Genomic DNA, 21,765 nt, shown 5'->3' on the forward strand with positions numbered 1-21,765 from the left:
ATCATGCTGTGTATAAATCAGAACTACCAATAATTGTCAATCATCTACCTGATGATGGTGGGGGATGGTGTGACCTTCCTGTGTGGAATCCCGGGAATACAGAGGACGGGGACATCTCTCTGGTGGGTTCCCATTACTGGATCCATCTGTAGGAAACACACACACTGACTGAATACATTGTTTCTATGTGTTTATCAGATGATGGGGGATCTAGGTGGAGCCTCCGTACTGCTCTCTCCTTTACAATAAAGTCTCCTCTTACCCAGTGATGTGAGGGGCGGCTGATTGGCCATCATGACGTCCTTGTAGAGATCCTTGTGTCCTTCTAAATACTCCCACTCCTCCATGGAGAAATAGACAGTGACATCCTGACACCTTATAGGAACCTGACACACACAATCATACAGTCACCATCCAGACACATCCCTTGTCTGTTACTGGATAATGTCCCACAATTCCCAGAATCCTCCTCACCTCTCCTGTCAGCAGCTCCATCATCTTCTTGGTGACTTCTAGAATCTTCTCCATGTTGTGTCTCTCAGGTTTTAGGGAGTCACATGGAGGCACTGTGATGGTCATATGATCACCGGACTTCACAAGAGGAAATCTCTGTATTGGGGAACCAATAGGAACATCATGTTAGAATCCCAGAATCCTCCTCACCTCTCCGGTCAGGTCTGTGTTTTATTAATAGAGATAAGAGTGATGTCATGTGACCTCCCAGAATCCTCCTCACCTCTCCGGTCAGGTCTGTGTTTTATTAATAGAGATAAGAGTGATGTCATGTGACCTCCCAGAATCCTCCTCACCTCTCTGGTCAGGTCTGTGTTTTATTAATAGAGATAAGAGTGATGTCATGTGACCTCCCAGAATCCTCCTCACCTCTCCGGGCAGGTCTGTGCAGGGGCGGACTGACAAGTTGGTCCATTCGGCCATGATCCAAGGGCCCTGCTACTGAAGGGGGCTCACCAGCGCCACCTGCTGGAGCTCTCAGGACACCCGTGGCCCCTGGTGACCACCTTTCAGGGCCCACTTGGGCCCCAGCACTGCCTCGAAGGATAAGGGGGAGGGTGAGCGCCGCCAGATCAAACAAAGCAGGGATCTTCAACTTACACAGGGACCGCTGTCATTTGAGGTCCCACCTCCTGTCAGACGTCACACTGCTCTAATGCTGGGGGAAGTGTGACATCTATCATGGGATGACAGTGGCCGCCAGGTGTCAAAGCGGGAGAGACCCGTTCTGTGTGATCCAGCGGCTCTCCTCTCTAACGCCCATGCACTGGAGAAGCTGCATTAAGGGGCACAGTGAGGCCGTAATCATGTGCACAGTGAGGCTCCATTCATGAGCACAGTGAGGCTCCATTTATAGGGCAGTGAGGTTCCATTTATAGGACACAGTGAGGCTCCATTCATAGGCACAGTGAGGCTTCATTCATGGACACAGCGGGGCCACAATCATGGGCACAGTGAGGCTCCATTCATGGGCACAGTGAGGCTCCATTCATGGGCACAGCGAATGGCTCCATTTATGGGCACAGCGAATGGCTCCATTTATGGGCACAGCGAATGGCTCCATTTATGGGCACAGCGAATGGCTCCATTTATGGGCACAGTGGGGCTACAATTGTGGGTACAGTGGGGCTACAATTGTGGGTACAGTGGGGCTACAATTGTGGGCACAGTGAGGCCGCAATCATGGGCACAGTGAGGCCGCAACCATGGGCACAGTGAGGCTCCATTCATAGGCACAGTGAGGCTTCATTCATGGACACGGCAGGGCCGCAATCATGGGCACAATCGGGCCGCAATCATGGGCACAGTGAGGCTCCTTTCATGGGCAAAATGAAGCTCCATTCATGGGCACAATGAAGCTCCATTCATAGGCACAGCGAATGGCTCCATTTATGGGCACAGTGGGGCTACAATTGTGGGCACAGTGAGGCCGCAACCATAGGCACAGTGAGGCCGCAGCCATGGGCACAGCGAGGCCACAGCCATGGGCACAGCGAGGCCGCAGCCATGGGCACAGCGAATGGCTCCATTTATGGGCACAGTGAGGCGGCATTCATGGGCACAGTGAAGCTCCATTCATGGGCACAGTGAGGCTCCAATCATGGGCACAGTGAGGCTCCAATCATGGGCACAGTGAGACTGCAATAATGGGCACAACGAATGGCTCCATTCATGGGCACAGTGGGGCTACAATTGTGGGCACAGTGAGACTATAATCATGGGCACAGTGAGGCTGAAATTATGTGCAGTGAGGCTGCATTCATGGGCACAGTGAGGCTGCATTCATGGGCACAGTGAGGCTGCATTTATTGGGCACAGTGAGGCCGCAATCATGGGCACAGTGAGGCCGCAATCATGGGCACAGTGAGGCTTGATTCATGGGAACTGAGATGTCGCAATCATGGGCACAGTGAGGCCGCAATCATGGGCACAGCGAGGCCGCAATCATGGGCAAAGCGAGGCCGCAACCATGGGCACAGTGAGGCCGCAACCATGGGCACAGTGAGGCCGCAACCATGGGCACAGTGAGGCCGCAACCATGGGCACAGTGAGGCTCCATTCATGGGCACAGTGAGGCTCCAATCATGGGCACAGTGAGGCTGCAATAATGGGCACAGTGAGGCTGCAATAATGGGCACAACGAATTCATGGGCACAGTGGGGCTACAATTGTGGGCACAGTGAGACTATAATCATGGGCACAGTGAGGCTGCTATCATGGGCACAGTGAAGCTGCATTCATGGGCACAGTGAGGCTGCATTTATGGGCACAGTGAGGCTGCATTTATGGGCACAGCGAGGCTGCATTTATGGGCACAGCGAGGCTGCATTTATGGGCACAGCGAGGCTGCATTTATGGGCACAGCGAGGCTGCATTTATGGGCACAGCGAGGCTGCATTCATGGGCACAGCGAGGCTGCATTCATGGGCACAGCGAGGCTGCATTCATGGGCACAGCGAAGCTGCATTCATGGGCACAGCGAAGCTGCATTCATGGGCACAGTGAGGCTCCATTTATAGGGCACAGTGAGGCTCCATTTATAGGGCACAGTGAGGCTCCATTTATAGGGCACAGTGAGGCCGCAATCATGGGCACAGTGAGGCCGCAATCATGGGCACAGTGAGGTTGCAATCATGGGCACAGTGAGGCTCCATTCATGGGCACAGCGAGGCTTGATTCATGGGCATAGTGAGGCTCCATTTATAGGGCACAATGAGCCTCCATTCATGGGCACAGTGAGGCCACAATCAGCAATCATGGGCACAGTGAGGCCGCAATCATGGGCACAGTGAGGTTGCAATCATGGGCACAGTGAGGTTGCAATCATGGGCACAGAGAGGCCACAATCATGGGCACAGAGAGGCCCCAAACATGGGCACAGCGAGGACCCAATCATGGGCACAGCGAGGACCCAATCATGGGCACAGCGAGGCTGCAATCATGGGCACAGTGAGGCTGCAATCATGGGCACAGTGGGGCTACAATCATGGGCACAGTGGGGCTACAATCATGGGGATGGGCACTGGTGAGGCTGTGCAGATGGGCACTGGTGAGGCTGTGCAGATGGGCACTGGCGAGGCTGCATTAAAGGGGCACTGGCGAGGCTGCATTGATGGGGCTCTTTCAAACATAGACTCTCAAATGGACATAGTGAGGACCCGCATGCAACGTCATTACGTGATGCACTGCGTGCTTCTGCACACTGGGGGTGCAGAAAACCTTCTAGCTCTACCAACCCGGATAGGGCAAAGGCTGCCGCCTCCCTCCAAGTCCCTCCCTCGCCTTGGTAACAGTGCCCGGAAAAAGAGGAGAGGGCACACCAGCCAGCCACAGCAGGGCCAGGGTGCGAGCCAGGCAGCCACCCATGCCGGTGACCCACCCACAGCAGGGCCAGAGTGCCAGTTAACCACCCACGGTGACCCACCCACAGTAGGGCCAGAGTGCCAGTTAACCACCCACGGTGACCCACCCACAGCAGGGCCAGGGTGCCAGCCACCCACAGTGACCCACCCACAGCAGGGACAGCCAGCAACCCACAGTGACCCACCCACAGAGGACATGGGAACAAGCCACATCTACAGAACTTATAGTCAAAGTAAGATGAGCACTACCCAGTGTCAATTTTATTTCTACTTTGTGAGAGTCATGGAACAAGGAGGGGGTCCGGTGAGGACCAGAGTCAATCTAATGGGACCTGGTGGGGACTCTAACAGACTCTATAATGGACACTGAAAGGGCTTATCTTAGAGAGACCCCCCTTCAGGTCCCATTAGACTCCTTTGTAGTCTATAATGGGTCCTGGAGGGGGGTCTCTCTCTCTAACAGAGAATCTCTAATGGACACTGTTAGAGAGAGACCCTCCTCCAGGTCCCATTAAAAAAAAGGGCAGAAGTTGTACTTTGTGCAAAATGTAGGGGTGGGATTAGGTGATAGGTCATAGACAGGGCCTGACAGGGGGCCCTTGCTTTATTTGGTCTGAGGGCCCTGAGTGTTATCAGTCTGCCCCTGGGTCTATGTTTTATTAATAGAGATAAGAGTGATGTCATGTGACCTCTCAGAATCCTCCTCACCTCTCCGGTCAGGTCTGTGTTTTATTAATAGAGATAAGAGTGATGTCATGTCACCTCCCAGAATCCTCCTCACCTCTCCGGTCAGCAGGTAGATGATCTCCAGGGTGAGGTTTAGTATCTTCTCAGTCATGTGACTCCAGTCCTCCTCCATCCTCATTGGTGCCATCATTTGATCTATAAGGGTCTCCTTGTAGACGGATAACTTTGAGAAATGAAAGTAAGAATTATTTGGATGGTATTGGTCACGCAATAATAGGATGTGAGGAGTAATATGAGGGTTGCTGTACATTTAAGGACTACTCCCCCATGGGAACACATTTATTACCGTATTTATCGGCGTATAACACGCGCCGGCGTATAACACGCACCCCAAGTTTAGCAGGGAAGTTTAAGAAAAAAAACTTGCATTTTAAATGCCCATCAATGTAGCCTTCCACTGTCCCCCTGCAGCCCTACACTGTTCTCCTGCAGTCTTCCACTGTCCCCCTGCAGCCCTACACTGTCCCCCTGCAGCCCTACACTGTCCCCCTGCAGCCTTTCCCAAAATTGCAGTATGGTTAGTTTTAAATTTACCGCCGCCGCCGCAATCTTCGGCTCCTCCCGCCGCGATCTTCGGCTCCTCCCGCCGCCGACATAGACCGAGCCGAGGGTACTCGGCTACTCGCAGTAACGCCCCCGTCCCGCCCCTTGTCCTGGCTCCTGTGATGGACACAACACCGGGCCAATGGCGGGACGTAAAGGCTAGGAGGTGGGACTGGACGTGACTGAGAGCGGAGCCGAGCACACAGTACACTCGGCTGAGCTCGGTAAATGTCGGTGGCGCTCCACAGACAGCGCAGATTGGCATATAACACGCACCCATGATTTCCCCCCGATTTTAAGGGGGAAAAAGTGCGTGTTATATGCCGATAAATATGGTATTTATTATTACTATACAGGATTTACATAGAGACAACAGTTTGCGCAGCACTTTACAACATGAGGACAGGCACTACAATTACAACACAATTCAATACAGGAGGAATCAGAGGGTCCTGCTTGTTACAGATTACAATCTAGAAGGGGGGTCAAGTGGTACAAAAAGTAATAACTGGGGCTGGCTAGCACGCACAGCAGACGGCTGCCTGAGAGAGGAGCTCTGGAGCCCTGCAGAGACACCAGCGATGAAGAGAGAATCAGAGCACTGACTGACCGCTCCTAAATCCCACACAAATCCCGGACAATGGTGGCTACCTCCCGGAGATGTTGCGGAAAGGGCAGGGAGACTGTAAACCAAAAAACCTCACAGCTTACTTTCACTGGTTTGAAGGTGGAGGAGGTCAAGATGGCGCTAGCAGCCCGACCCCCTCCTCCACACCATGCAGCAACCATTACTCAGATCATCCTGATGCAGATGGAAGTACTGGAAAATCCTCTCCCAGAAGTGCTTTTCCACAGCCCTCCCTGCTCAAGCCCAGCTAAAGCAAGAATGAAACTGGACCCAGCAGCTACAGATGCAGGGGTAAGTAACATAATACCCCTTGCCATAGAACAAGCAGAGCTCCAATCCCCCATTGCCAGCTTCCCCACCTCTAACCAGCCTGTACTGGACACCCAGCTTAAAGAGATGCTTCCCACATTACACCGCTCTCTGCATGCAGATTTTACTAACATTACCTATACATTTTCATAAGAAATGTCCATGATGGGAGAAAGGGTTAACCAAGTAGAACACGCAGTTACTGATATTACTAAAACAGTCAATGACATAATTAATTCTAATGAGGAAAGGGAGGAAGAAAGGCACTGGATGCGTGCAAAAATTGCAGACCTCGAGGATCGCTCGAGGAGCAACAACGTGAAATTAAGGGGGGTACCAGAAACCGTGCCTGCCCAAGACCTCACGTAATACGCTACAGAGCTCTTTAACTCACTTATGCCAGAATAAACCATGCTAGTACTCAAGATTGAAACCCCCCAAGAGACCACAATGAAAAACCACTTACCAACGCAATCAGCAACCAACCTGAAACCCCCTTCTACTGAAGAACCTCCACTGAAGAAACAACGGCCACTAACCCCAACAGAACTGTGAGTACACTAACGATCTTAAGACAACACACACTCCATGACACTTAAAATCATTTCACCAAATGTGAAAGGGCTAAACCATCCTGCGAAAAGGACAGCACTATGGCGGACAGCAAAACAGTCACACATCAACATAATCTGCACCCAAGAAACCCACTTTATTGACTCTGCCTCCTCTCCATGACACCTAAAAGACTTCCCGCACATCTTCCTAGCATCCAACCAGGACAATAAAAAAATAGGAGTGCTGGTTGAAATTAATAAATCCACCGATTTTCTTTTTCACAAGAAAATATCTCAACCCAATTGTAGATATCGATTCCTGATCTGCACTATAACAGGTTCCAAGTATACCTTAGCATGCATATACGCCCCAAACTTACATCAAATTAGCTTTTTAAACAAGGCAATGAAAAATATCAACAAACACAGACAAGGCTCCTTGATCATATGCGGGGACTACCTACCTACCTCCAACTCCACCCCCAGACAGCCTTCCCCCATGCTGAACTTTCTTCCATCCCCTGATCTTCATGACATCTGGAGATTACTTCGCATGACAGAGAAAGACTACATCTATTTCTTGGCCCCGCACAATTCGTACTCTCGAATCGATTATTTCCTAGTTGACAAGTGGATACTACAAACAATTCATAATTCGACTATAGATCCCATTACATGGTCAGACCATGATCCAGTGAGCATCACCATTGTGCCCTCTACATCCTTCAACTCATTGAGGATCTGGAAAGCCAATACTCGGGTCATGCAAATGTCCACATACGCTGAACAAATCCGAGAATAGAGGTCGACGAATATGAGTTTTTGGGCGATGCCGATATTTTTCTCTGGCCGATATATAATGCCAATTTTTTTGGGCTGATATGTTAAGCCGATTTATTTTTTTCCTTTTTTCCCTTCATCTCATAAAATCTAACAGACACCTTTCACACTGGGGCATTTTTCAGGCGCTTTTGGGCTACAAATAGCATAAAAAAAGTCCCGCAAGCAGCACGTTTGGAGTGGTGTATACCACTCCTGCCCATTGAAATGAATGGGCACTACTGCCGAAGCGCATGCAATGCAATTCGGCAACGGTGCTTCACGGGCGCATTTAACCTCTTCCTCGGGCACTAGCTGGGTTTTAAGTGCCCTGCTAGCAGCCGCACTAAATAGCGCAGCTAAAATGACGGTAAAGTGCCGCTAAAACTAGCAGCGTTTTACCGTCAATGCCTGCTCAAGCCAGTGTGAAAGCAGCCTTAAGTAATAAGTGACACAGAAAATTTCTTACATTTAAACATTTATTAAACAAAACAAACCTGTCAGTTCACTTGTATGTATAATTTACATTAAAAAAAAAACCAAAAAACGATATATTAAATATTAAATACACAAAAACGGGTAATCAAAACTTTTGGACAAAAAAATGGGCTAACTTTACTGTTTTTTTTTTTTTTTAATCATTAGTGTATTTTTTCCCCAAACAATTGTGTGTGACATAAAATATTGCAACAACCACTATTTTATTCCCTAGGGCAGGGATATACAATTAGTGGACCTCCAGCTGTTGCAGAACTACAATTCCCATGAGGCATAGCAAGACTCTGACAGCCACAAGCATGACACCCAGAAGCAGAGGCATGATGGGACTTGTAGTTTTGCAACAGATGGAGGTCCACTAATTGCATATCCCTGCCCTAGGGTCTCTGCTAAAAAATGACCAGTTACACTTACCGGTAACTGTGTTTCTGGGAAGTCTTCCAGGACGGCACCCTGAGAGATGACTGGTCCACCTGACAGGAAACACAATCAATCAAAGAGGTTAAAAGCCCCCGCCCCTCCCCGTGCTCCTCAGTTGTGACAAAGTATTGACCCACACCAGTGCACGAGAGTGAAGAAAACCACACCACACCACCACACTCTATACCTTAATTTAAACCTAAAGAGAACGGGTGGGAAGTAGGCCTGCCGTCCTGGAAGACTTCCCAGAAACACAGTTACCGGTAAGTGTAACTGGTCATTTTCTCAAGTCGTCTTCCAGGACGGCACCCTGAGAGAGGAGCAAGTAGCTCAGGCCTACCTTAGGGCGGGACAACCGCTTGCAGGACCTTCCTGCCAAATGCCAGATCCTGAGGGGACAGTAACTCCACCCTGTAATGCCTCAGGAAGGTGTTCTGGCTTGTCCATGTAGCGGCTCTACATATCTGCTCCACTGAAGCTCCGGCCCTTTCTGCCCAAGAGGTTGCCAGAGATCGCGTGGAATGAGCTTTCAGGTCCCTAGGAACTGCATTACCTGACTGCTCATAGGCTAAAGCAATGGCATGCTTAATCCATCTAGCTATGGATGCTTTGGAGGCTTGTTCTTTTTTGGAGGCCCTTCTTTTGGCCAGAAAAATTAACTAAAAGATGGCTGGACCTTCGAAACTCCTTAACTTTTTCTAAGAAGGATAATAAACAACGTCTGACGTCCAGACAGTGAAAAGAAATTTCCCTCTCATTTTGGGGATTATTACAAAAGGAAGGTAGCACTACTTCTTGAGACCTATGGAACCTGGATGCTACCTTAGGGAGGTACAGGGGGTCCTGCCTAAGTATAACCCTGTCCTCAAATAAACGAAAGTATGGTTCCTTGACTGAAAAAGCCTGAATATCGCCTACTCTCCTGGCTGATGTAATAGCAAGCAGAAAGGCCAACTTAAAGGTGAGAATCCTGAGGGGGATCTGGTCTATTGGTTCAAAGGGGGGCCTTGTTAAGCCCTCTAACACCAAGGTAAGATCCCATGGTGGGAACCTAGACACCTGGACAGGGGACGACCTCTCTCTGACCAAAAGGAACCTCTTGATCAGAGGATCTAGTGCCAAGCGTCTCTCCAAAAAACAGGATAAGGCTGCGACCTGTGCCTTAAGTGTCTTGGTTGCCAACCCCTGCTCTGCTCCATGCTGGAGAAACTCCAGAATGGCCGGGATCTCTTGCTGTGAAGTCCCTCTCACCTGACACCAGCGAGACAAAATCCCCCATGTCTTAGCGTAAATACGCCTTGTGACCGGCTTTCTACTAAGGAGGAGAGTATCCACTACTCTGTCCGACAGGCCCTTCTCCCGCAGGTTCTGCCTTTCAAGAGCCAGGCCGTCAGCCTGAAGAAGCTGGGGTCTGGATGGCAAACTGGACCCTGAAGGAGAAGGTCGCGCCGAACAGGAAGGTGTAGAGGCGGGGCTATGGACCAACCCTGCAGGGTTGGAAACCAAGCTCTCTTGGGCCACCAAGGAGCTATCAGAATCAGGGCCCCTTCCGAGAGAAACAGCTTTTGAAGAACCCTCGGAATAAGCCCCAGGGGGGGGAAGGCATAGGCCAACCGGAAGTCCCAAACCTGGGCCAAGGCGTCTATCCCCTCTGAGCCCCCCTCTCGGGCAAGGGAAAAGAATCTCTTTACCCTTCTGTTCTTTCTGTGGGCGAACAGATCTATCTCTGGATCGCCGAACTGCCGACATACCAGGGAGAATACCTCTGGATTCAACTCCCATTCTCCCTGAAGAATCGGCTGACGACTGAGATAGTCTGCCTCTACATTCAGGGACCCCTTTATGTGGACTGCGGAAATGGAGATAATCCGATGCTCCGCCCAGCCCATGATCTCTAAAGATAGAGCCAGTAGAGTTGGAGATCTGGTGCCCCCCTGATGATTGACAAATGCCACTGCCGTGGCGTTGTCTGATAGGACCTGAACTTCCTGGTCCTTGATCCTCCTTTCGAAAGCCTTTAATGCCTCCCCGATGGCCAAAAGTTCTCGAAAATTTGAGGATGTCTTTCTCTGACTCATGTCCCAGGAACCCTGGGCTGTTAGATCCTCCAGGTGGGCCCCCCACCCCCATGAACTTGCGTCTGTTGTTATCCTGAGCGGCTGAAGCTGACTCCAAAGGAGGCCCCCCTGAAGCCTCTGAGGGTGAAGCCACCAGTGAAGAGAATCCTTTACCTCGATCGGAATGGCCACTTCTACTTCTAGAGAAACCCCTTTCCTGTCCCAAGAGGAAAGGAGGAAGTGCTGGAGGGTCCTGGAGTGCAGCTGTGCCCAAGGAACTGCTGGGATAGCTGCCGTCATCAGGCCCAGCACCCTCATAATCCCTCTGTATGGAGATGTCTTTGCCTCCAACAGAGAAAGGACCGCTGAAATTATACCCTCTACCTTGCTCTGGGGTAGAACTAACTTCTGTTGCGCGGAATCCACCAGGAATCCCAGATACATTTTCGTCTGGGTCGGAATCAGTGAGGATTTTTCCTTGCTGATGATCCATCCCAGGGATTCTAAGGTCTCCACTACCCTGGCTAGATCCAAAAGGAGCTGATCCCGATTCTGATTGTAAATCAGAATGTCGTCCAAATAGGGAATCAGCGCTACTTCCTGGAGATGCAGGAAGGCCACTACTTCTGCCAGGATCTTTGTAAAAACCCTTGGACTGGATGCCAGCCCGAAGGGGAGGGCCGCAAACTGCCAATGCTGAACTCCCTCTGGAGAGGCAATTGCAAATCTTAGGAAGACCTGATGGTTCTGAAATATAGGGACGTGAAGGTAGGCGTCCTTTAAATCCAAGGTTACCATGAACACGTCCCTGAGAAGGTGTCTCCTGAGAGAATAAACACTCTCCATGCGGAACTTCTTGTACCGCAGGAAGACGTTGAGATGCCTTAGATTTATGATGAGGCGATATCTTCCTGAGGGCTTTGGTACCACAAATATGTGGGAGTAGAACCCCTGACCCTGCTGGCCCCCTGGAACAGGCACTATGACCTCCTGCCTGGCCAGTTCTTCTATATTCTGTAGGACTCCTGCTGCCTTGCCAGGATCCCTGGGAAGGTGGGTCAAGAGAAATTTGGTGGGAGGAGGGGAAAGAAATTCTAATCTGTAACCCTCTTTTATGATCTGTAGAATATGGGGGCTCTGAGTGACCCTTTCCCACTGAGGGACAAAGTGGGAAAGTCTTCCCCCCACTGGAATGTCATTTGGAGGTCTTGTCGCTTGACTTCTGGCTGTAAAAGAGAATGCCTGACTTCTGCTTGTCCTTCCCAGCCCCCCAACGTCTATTAGGGGAGACCTTTTTCTCCGAGAAGCGGTTCTTTGCCTGGGGGCCACGAAAAAACCTCTTCCTATCCCTCCTCGGTTTAGTAGGGAATTTCTTCCCCTTTTCGGTCGACCTAGCAAGGGCTTGGTCTAGGCCAGCACCAAAAAGGAGGGAACCCTCAAAAGGGAGGCCACATAGACGGGTCTTAGATGAGCCATCCCCGTCCCAAGTTTTAACCCATAGGGCTCGCCGAGCCGAGTTTAGTAAGGCACCAGACTTGGCAGTTGTGCGCACCGTCTCCACGGCCGCATCCGCTAGGTATGCAACAGCGCTGCCTACGACCTCCAATGAATCTAAGACCTCCTTAGACTTGGAAGTCTGGGAGATGTGGTCTATCAGCTTAGAGATCCACATGTCCGCATTTCTAGCGATGCAGGCTGAGGCCAACGCGAGGCTCATAGCCGACGCGTTGGCCTCCCAGGCCCTGCGCAAAATAGTTTCTGCCCTCCGATCCATCTGATCCTTGATGTTCCCAGTGTCTTCAAAGGAAAGATCGGATTGTTTAGAAACTTGTGCCAGGGAGGCGTCTAGCCTAGGAGTCTTGAAAAACTTCTCCTCATCCTCCTCAGTAAAGGGGCATCTACGCTTCCATGTTTTGTACTTTAGGAGCCTCTTCTCCGGATCCTTCCACTCCCTTAAGATAATATCTTTGAGTGCAGGATGTACCGGAAGAACCCTGGTCTGTGGTTTAATTAAGCCCCTATACATTTTGTCTTGGGCAGAGACCTGTGTCTTGGGCAGAGACCTGTGCCGTGGGCTCCTGAATCCCTTCAGAAGCGTAAACCGCCCTCAGTAGTCCCTCCATGTCATCGGCTGAAAAGATATGCCTGCTAGACCTGGAGTCCTCCCCCTCATCCTCCTCCTGGCTGTCCAACACACCCTCGTCCGAGAATCCCTGCCCATGGGATTTGGACTCATCCTCCTCCTCTGAATCCTGAGACTGGAGATACCTTGGGTTGTCTGCCCGCCGTCTAGACCCCCTAGGGGAAGCGGAGCCCTCCTGGGAGGAGGCGTCCTTGCTGGTGTGAGCCTCTGAATCCCTAGACTTAAGGGAGGACTGAAAGGCTTTCAGAGTGGACAGCATCTCAGTTTGTACTGTGAGAAACTTCTCCATTATCTGAGAGGTTTCCTTCCCTGTCAGCTTCTGTATACATTTAAAGCAGAAGGGTTTAGGATGATCTGGGGGTAATCTAGCATTACAGTTTCCACAACGCTTAGAGCGGGTGGAAGATTTCACGGGACGGCTGGCAACCCCAAGGGCAGTGGCATCGTCCCCTGAAACAAAAACATACAGGCATTACAATACAGCACTGTACCACCCAGAGGAGAAGAGTTGGGGTACCCTCCCCCATCTAAACCTCCGGCGGCCGGTCAGACTCACCCCCTGTGGTCTCCTCCATGGCCATGGACCCTGCGGGTCTCTCCTCACGTTCCATGCTGCTGGCACCAGTGAGCTTCTTCGGACAGCTAACACAGGCGAAGGCAGCCGGTCTGTGGGAGAAGTGGGCGCCTGCTCCTCCTGGATTTATGTCCCCGATTTGGCAAATCAGCTGTGAGACTGAGGCTGTGGTTACCTCCATGCTGATACGGCCACCATTTTGCTGTAGACAGGAAATGACCCGAACTCTGAGCTCACTTCTTGTTCTGTGGAGGAAGTGATGTCATTCCTCCACCAAGCTCCAGGAAGATGGTGCCAAACCTCCCCAGAAAGCTGAGCACCTCTGCTGCAAAGGGGAGATACTGCCTCCAGCTGCACCAAGAACCCTCTAGATTGCTGGACCTGGAGTCTTCAGAGAGATACCCTGAGCCAAAAAGGGACACCATGCTCCTTTTCTGCACGGCCACCGCACAGGTAAGGAGAGGAGAGGAAAATTGGCCCCTGAAGTTCTGGGTACACCACTGTACCCAGGGTCCTTCAGCGCTCAGGGGGGCTCTTCCAGTTTCTGCTGCCCCCCCTGAGGAAAATATAGGGGAACCCCCCAGGAAGGATGAGAACATCCTGCCAGACCTAGAGGCTTCCCAGGCATTAGGTCTGGCTCCCAGGGGGAGACCACCAGCCCCAGGCTTCGGGTCTAGGAAAAAATAACAAACGGTTTCGCTGTGGGGAAACACAATCAATAACTGAGGAGCACGGGGAGGGGCGGGGGCTTTTAACCTCTTTGATTGATTGTGTTTCCTGTCAGGTGGACCAGTCTTCTCTCAGGGTGCCGTCCTGGAAGACGACTTGAGAAAGATACATAATTTTTGGGGGTTCCAAGTGATTTTCTAGCAGGATTTTTACTTGTAAGCAACAAGTGTCAGAAAAGATTTAGTCTTTAAATGGTTAAACTGAGAACTTCTACACACAGAGCTCAGTTCATTCAGAAGTGTAAACATTGTATCTCTTTACTCTTTTCTTGGCAGAGCCCAGAGAGGAGACAAGTCGCTTCACTGAAGACTTTAGGCAACTTGCATTGACTTCTATTATAGAAGTCATTTGCAAGTCGCGCTGAAGATATATCTGCCTTTTTATCAGCACAATCGGCTGATGCCGATTAAATAAAAAACGCCAAATATCGGCCGATATATCAGTCAACCTCTATCCATGATCACTTGACAGACTTTTTTCTAAACAACCAAGGATCTGTGCCATATTCCTCTACCCTCTGGGTGGCATAAAAGCTTTATAGGAGGAATATTCATTCCGCTAAGCTCATTGGCAAAAAAGAGGAGGACGCAGCATCTAGATGAGTTTACCACTCCAAACTCAAACACCAACGCCCAAAACAAGCTAAACCCAACCCACCACTTAAAAATTAACTCAAAAACCCTCCGCCAAGAATTAAAAGCTCTTCTCTTAAATTCTTATGAAAAAGCACATCGCAAGCTCAAAGCCACATCCTACTCTACCTCTAACAAGGCAGGGAAGGCCATGGCTCAACGTATTCGTGGCCAATGTATCAAGACCTTAATCCCCCATATTTTTCACCCCCTTACAAATGAAAAATGTATTAACTCACAAGCCATAGCCGATGCTTTTAGCTTATATTATGACTCTCTATACAACCTCAAAAATGACAAAAACACCCCCCCAACCATCTCAAGACCTAATCCAACAATTCCTATCCAAAATACATCTCCCTACCCTTAGTGAAGACCACCTAAAAATCATTGAATTCTCCCTTCTCAAAGTAAGAAATTACCCAAGCAATCCATTCCTTTTCCTTTGGTAAATTTCCTGGACCCGATGGCCTCCCAGGAGAATACTACAAACAGTTTGGCTATATACTTAGCCCCCACCTTCAAAACCTCTACAATGACGCTGCCTCCTCCTCCATGTTTCCCCCTGAAATGATGTCATCAGTAATTGTTGCCCTGCCTAAACCAGGTAAAAGCCCAGACACCACCCAAAATTTTAGACCCATCTCCCTACTCAGCGTAGATTTAAAATTATACGCAAAAATGTTTGCCTTTAGAATATCCAATTTCTCCCCCTTCTCATTAATGCAAATCAAACGGGATTCATCAAAGGCAGGCAATCATCGGATGCTATGAGAAGACTAATAGACCTCATCCATACAGCCAGTACTGACCGAATGTCTTCTCTACTGCTATCGCTGGACACAGAGAAGGTTTTCGGCAGGGTTCACCGGGGATACATGAGAGGTTCTTATCAAATTCGGATTCAAGGACTCCATATTATCCACCATAATGGCATTATACTCTGCCCCTTCTGCCCGAGTTCACGTAGGAGAAATGCTCTCCACCCCCATTCAAATATCTAATGGCACACGCCAAGGATGCCCCCTATCACCCCTTATCCTTAATCTATTAATTGAACCACTGGCAGAAAGCATTGAAAATTCCAAGTTAATCTCAGGTCTTCTAGTGGGGATTACAATCATAAAATAAGCCTATTCTCCAACGATATCATATTGATGCTCACCAATCCCCATTCGTCTCTACCAGCAGTTTACTCTTTACTACTTGAACTTGGTAAACGGTTCTATTACAAAGCTAATGCCACTAATGCCGCGTACACACGATCAGACTATCCGGCAGACTTAGTCTGGCGGACAAACCGCCGGAAAGTCCGCCGGACTTTCCGAACGAGCGGACCTGCCCACACACAATCGGACTATGGCGGGAGTCTGCAGTACTTTTGAAATGAACGGACTTGCTCACACAGAGGAAAGTCCGTTCATTTTGAACGTGGCTCCAGGTAGCCGGGACTAGTGAAGGAAGTCAATGTCGCCCATGAAAAAACAGCGTGGGCCCCCCCCCCCAAGGTCCATATCAGACCCTTATCCGAGCACGCAACCCGGCCGGTCAGGAAAGGGGGTGGGGACAAGCGAGGGGGGGTGCTTTGGGGAAGGGGGGCCCTGCAGCCCCCCCACCCCAAAAGCACCTTGATCCCATGTTGATGAGGACAAGGGCCTTTTCCCAACAACCCTGGCCGTTGGTTGTCGAGGTCTTCGGGCGGGGGGCTTATCGGAATCCGGGAGCCCCCTTTAATAAGGGGGCCCCCAGATCCCGGCCCCCTACCCTATGTGAATGAGTATTGAGGTACCATGTACCCCTACCTATGCACCTGTGAAAAAAAAAAGTGTAAAAAACAAAAACAAACACATGTTTAAAATGATTTATTGCACAGCTCCAGTGGTCTTCTTCCGTTTTGGGGGGGGTCTTCTCACCGGACTCCTCTGCTATCTTCTGCTCTTTTACTAGCTCTTTCACTAGCGGAGGAGCCCGGCTTTCATCTTCATTGCCGCCGCAGTCCGGGGGTCTTCTTTCGACTTCGGGGGTCTTGTCCCCCTCTTTGGGGGTCTTGCCGGGCCTCCGCTCCTTCTTCCAGCTCTTTTACGACCGGTGGCCCAGTCTTCTGTCGCCGCCATCGCCTTTTCTTCTTCAGTTCTTCTTCCTTGAGATGTTGACTCGATGCTCTTTCCGGAAGAACCAAAGAGGGGGGCAAGACCCCCAAAGTTGGAAGACCCCCGGACAGTGGCGGCGATGAAGAAGAAAGCCGGGCTCCTCTGCTAGTGAGAGAGCTAGTAAAAGAGCAGAAGATAGCGGAGGAGTCCGGCGAGAAGACTCCCCAAGATGGAAGAAGACCACCGGAGCTGTGCAATAAATCATTTTAAAAACATGTGTTGTTGTTTTTTTTACACCTTTTTTCACAAGTGAATGGGTAGGGGTACATGGTACCCCAATACTCATTCACATAGGGTGGGGGGCCGGGATCTGGGGGCCCCCTTATTAAAGCGGGCTCCCGGATTCCGATAAGCCCGCAGACCCCGGCAACCAACGGCCAGGGTTGTCGGAAAGAGGCCCTTGTCCTCATCAACATGGGGACAAGGTGCTTTGGGGTGGGGGGCCACAGGGCCCCCCCTTCCCCAAAGCACCCCCCTATATTGAGAGCACACGGCCTGGTATAGCTCAGGAGGGGAGGGGGGGCGCTCGCTCATCCCCACCCCCTTTCCTGACCGGCCAGGTTGCATGCTCGGATAAGGGTCTCATATGGACCTTGGGGGGGACCCCCACGCCGTTTTTTCAGTGTAGAGCTTTCCCTTTATGTCCATACCAGGTGACAGAGCTAGCGAGGTGTCAATCTTGCCCGTGGAGGCAGCGACATTGACTTCCTTCGCTAGTCCCATCTACCTGGAGCCATGTTCAAAATGAACGGACTTTTCTCCGTGTGAGCAAGTCCGTTCATTTCAAAAGTACGGCGGACTAGCGCACAGACGGCCGGATTGTCCACCGGACTCGCAGTCAGGCGGACAATTTTGGAGTCAAAGCTACTTTCTAAGTCCGCCGGACTTTTGGGAAAAAAAATGGCCGCTGGAGCCCACACACGGGCAGATTGACCAAGTCCGCCGGATAGTCTGATCGTGTGTACGCGGCATCAGTCCCACATCCAAGACCTAGGGGTAGATGGCACAACCTGTAATCTCTTATCCTCAAAATTCCCATTTCAGTGGGTAGAAACAGGCATAGAATATCTCGGAATCACATTAACAAGACACTTAAAGAACCTTTTCAAAGAAAACTACACCAGATATAGACAAAAATTTACCCAGTCTCTTCACCAACTAGGAAATCACAAATTCCCATGGGTCGGCATTTAAGATGACCGTTCTCCCTCAACTTCTGTACCTCTTTCGAACCTTACCCTTCCCAATACCTAACAGCTTCACCAACTCCCTCCAAACATTACTACAAAAATTCATATGGGCAGGGAAAATAAAACAAGAGTGACTAAAAGTAGACTCATCAAACACAGATTAGTAGGGGGTTCAGGCCTAGTAGACATAGCAGACTATCATACAGCTAGCATATTAGCCTAACTAAAAGAATAATTCCTTCCCACACCCTCTACTAGATGGGGGGACCATAGAAAAATATACAATCCCAGGTAAAGATCTAAAAAATTGGATATGTAGCATACTGTCACGGTCGTTCCGCTACCCTGATCGTACAGAAGGGACGTACCTGCAGGGTTCCTGTACGAAGGGATCTCCGACGCCCTCGGACGCTGGTTGACGCGAACGAACACGCGCGGATGCACGCAGGTTCCAACAGACGTTCGCAGGTGCGCGTCGACACAAGCGGGCGTTCGCACCGTACGGACGTGCGTGGGGTCACGAGCGTAACCACGGTCACCTGCGGGGGTACGCAAACGGGCCGTACGACCAATCCTGGTGCCCAATAGACTATTTAAGGCCACAGCTCCTGCTCCTCGGCGCTGTTCGGTCTACAGCGTTCCTGAGACTTCTGCCGTTTGTTTGTGATCGTGTTCCTGATATTATACCCGACCTGTTCCTGGACTCTGCCTGTATTCCGCCTGCCCTTGACCTTTGCCTGATTGACTACGACTCTGCCTTCCGCTTCTGTACCTCCGCTGCCAGATAGTTGCCGACCCAGCCTGACTGACCACGCCTCTGCCTTCCGCTTCTGTACCTCCGCTGCCAGATTGTTGCCGACCCAGCCTGATTGACTACGCCCGCCTGCCCGAAGTCCGGCACCCGTTGCCTCTGCCACCTTGCCGGTCCACTCGTGCCAGCTGTTCAGCAGTCCTTGACCGACATCCAGCACCGGTTGCACCTGCCGCTCCAGTTACCATCTGTTCCGGCTGTACCCGCTATCTGTTATCCGGCTAGGCACTTGTGTCCTTCGGGCTCCTGAACCCCTGTCTCCATTACCAGGGGCTCGAGAGCCGGAGGTTCACGAGGCGCCGCTCCCTGTACGTTGGGGCTCTCTAACCAGGTACGTGACAGTACCGAACAGCCAGGATGTCTGAGCCCTCGCAGGGAGCATCTCCCATGGATGAACTCTGCCATCATCTAGCCGGCCTCACCCAGGCCGTGAAAAGCCTACAAGAAGGCTACGGACGTTTGGAGGAGCGGGTCCAGGCCCTATCTGCCGCAGCTCCGGCTGCTTCTGGGTCTCCAGGCCCACCGTCAGTGGTCATGATGCCGCCAGAACCAAGGGTACCTACACCAGACCGCTTCTCCGGTAACCGGAATAAGTTCAGGGCCTTCCGGAACTCCTGCGAGCTCTTTTTTGCCCTCCAACCCCGGACTTTTTCTCTCGAGGCAAACAAAAGTGGAGTTCGTCATTTCTCTATTAACCGACGAACCTCAGGCCTGGGCACATCGTCTCCTCGAACGAAAGGACCCCTCTTTGGACTCTTTGAACGATTTCTTCCAAGCCATGTCCCGACTGTATGAGGACCCGCAACTTGCCGCCACTGCAGAAGCAGCTTTGCATGTACTCCAACAGGGTCGCAGGCCAGTAGAAGACTATGTGTCCGAGTTCAGGCGTTGGAGTGCCGACACCGAGTGGAATAACTCAGCCCTTCGCTACCAGTTCCGCATGGGACTTTCGGAAGCATTGAAGGATGAACTGGCTCGCGTGGGAATTCCTGAAACCCTCGAAGCCCTCATCGACCTCTCGATTCAGATTGACAGGCGTTTGAGAGAGCGTCGTTTGGAGCGCTCAACTCCCACTTCTCGCCCAGTCTGGATGATGCCAAGGGTTCCAAGTCCCAACCCTCCGGTCCTTCCTGCTCCACCTGCTCTGGATCCTTCGGAGCCTATGCAACTGGGTCTACTTCGCCCTTCCTTGACGCCCGAGGAGCGCCAACGCCGAAGAACTGGCAACCTTTGCCTTTATTGTGGGGAATCTGGACATTATGTTCGCACCTGCCCCGCCAAGTCACGTAAGTGCCTCCTTGCACCCTCTGCTTCTCCTTCCATTCTGCCCAGCACCAATACCACCTCTCACCTGGTTGTACCTCTTCTCCTACAGTTTTCCGGAGAGACTCTCAGCGTTGACGCCATCATAGACTCTGGAGCTTGCAGCGGCTTCATGGACTTGTCTTTTGCCCTGAGAAACCACATCCCTCTTCGGCCTCGGGTAAAGGGACTTTCAATCTTTCTGGCCGACGGCTCCTCCCTTAAATCCGGACCTGTTACCCAGGAGACGTCCCCGCTTCTTGTCACCATAGCCGGAGCTCACCAGGAATTCCTGAGTCTGGACATCATCAAATCTCCCCTGTTTCCCGTGATCCTGGGCATGCCCTGGTTGAGGGCCCACAACCCTCTGATTAACTGGTTCACTGGAGAAGTAGAATTCCCATCTGCATATTGTCATCAAAACTGCTTCCCAGCCACCAATACGGATCCTGCCTCTTCTTCTCTGCTCTGCATGGAGACAGACACCGAGCTCCGACAGGTTGTACCCGAAGCTTACCACCAGTTTTTAGATGTGTTCAGCAAAAAGGGCGCAGAGACTCTACCTCCCCACAGACAATACGATTGTCCTATTGACCTACTCCCTGGAGCAGAGATTCCGTTCGGGAGGATCTTCCCCTTATCTGAAACCGAATTGGGTGCTTTGAAAACTTACCTGGACGACAACCTGAAGAAGGGTTTCATACGACCATCCACTTCCCCAGCAGGCGCAGGGATTTTCTTTGTTCAGAAGAAAGACCATTCCTTACGGCCCTGTGTGGACTACCGAGCACTCAACAAGGTCACAATTAAAAACCGTTACCCGCTACCGTTGGTGCCCGAATTATTCCAGAGACTGGGGTCGGCCAAGGTGTTCTCCAAGTTGGACTTACGGGGTGCTTACAACCTCATTCGCATTCGTAAAGGCGACGAATGGAAGACCGCCTTCCGTACCCGCTTCGGGCATTACGAGTACCGAGTTATGCCCTTTGGACTTTGTAACGCTCCCGCTACCTTCCAACACTTTGTCAACGATGTCTTTAGAGAGTATCTTGATTTGTTTGTTGTTATATATCTCGATGACATCTTGATCTTCTCTTCCTCTTTAGCTGAACACCGGGAGCATGTGAAGAGTGTCCTAGCCCGTCTCCGCCTCCATGGCCTTTACGCCAAACCGGAGAAGTGCGTTTTTGAACAGCAAAGTATCCAATTCCTGGGCTTGATCATCTCTGTAAACGGCATAGAAATGGACCCACAGAAGATTTCAGCCATCGTAGACTGGCCCGCTCCCTCGGATAAGAAAGGGGTCCAACGCTTCGTGGTGTAATGGAAATTTGTAGGTTCTGTATATAATTGTATTCTATTTTATGTGTATTGCACAATGCCCTCACTGTGCACACGGCACTAATAATGTTTTCAGTACATGTTTTGCATTCTTTCGAGTTCTGATTAGAATAATCCGGCCTATGTAACGCCCCTTGTTACCATAAATGTACAATTGTAATATTAATGTGATACCTACGTAATCATGTGTATAAAAGCCTTCAAATGCGTCATAATAAAGGAGAACGGTTATTTGGAAAGATGCTGAGCGTATCTTTTGTGTCTGTTCCCTACTGCAGTAGTTATTAATTTGGAACCACTAATCAATATGAGGATAGGAGTTGCCTATCATCAAAATATCCATTTCAGGTGGCGAAGCCAGCCCAGCAGGGGTTATCAGGTGACCCTGAGTATCCGAAACGAGGAGCTTGAGACGATCCGGGAATTTCTGATAATCAGCCGGC

General features: G+C 50.7%; 2 protein-coding genes across 2 annotated transcripts in view; both read right to left on the reverse strand.

Moving 5' to 3' along the window:
- LOC143989930 (uncharacterized) overlaps nt 1-21,765 on the reverse strand; it is a 127,425-nt gene that overhangs the window by 30,232 nt on the left and 75,428 nt on the right. The gene's annotated exons all lie outside the window — the stretch shown is intronic.
- LOC143989722 (uncharacterized) overlaps nt 1-21,765 on the reverse strand; it is a 35,253-nt gene that overhangs the window by 1,541 nt on the left and 11,947 nt on the right. The window contains exons 2-5 of the mRNA XM_077489995.1: nt 4,657-4,785; nt 475-609; nt 263-386; nt 49-146 (exon numbers count right to left, since the gene is read on the reverse strand). Of these exons, the coding sequence (XP_077346121.1) occupies nt 49-146; nt 263-386; nt 475-609; nt 4,657-4,752 (453 nt within the window). The 5' untranslated portion in view covers nt 4,753-4,785. The remainder of the gene's footprint in view (nt 1-48; nt 147-262; nt 387-474; nt 610-4,656; nt 4,786-21,765) is intronic.

This window comes from Lithobates pipiens, unplaced genomic scaffold, assembly GCF_037356315.1.
Source record: "Lithobates pipiens isolate NorthernLeopardFrog02 unplaced genomic scaffold, aLitPip1_a1.2 Scaffold_18, whole genome shotgun sequence".
NCBI lineage: Eukaryota > Metazoa > Chordata > Amphibia > Anura > Ranidae > Lithobates > Lithobates pipiens.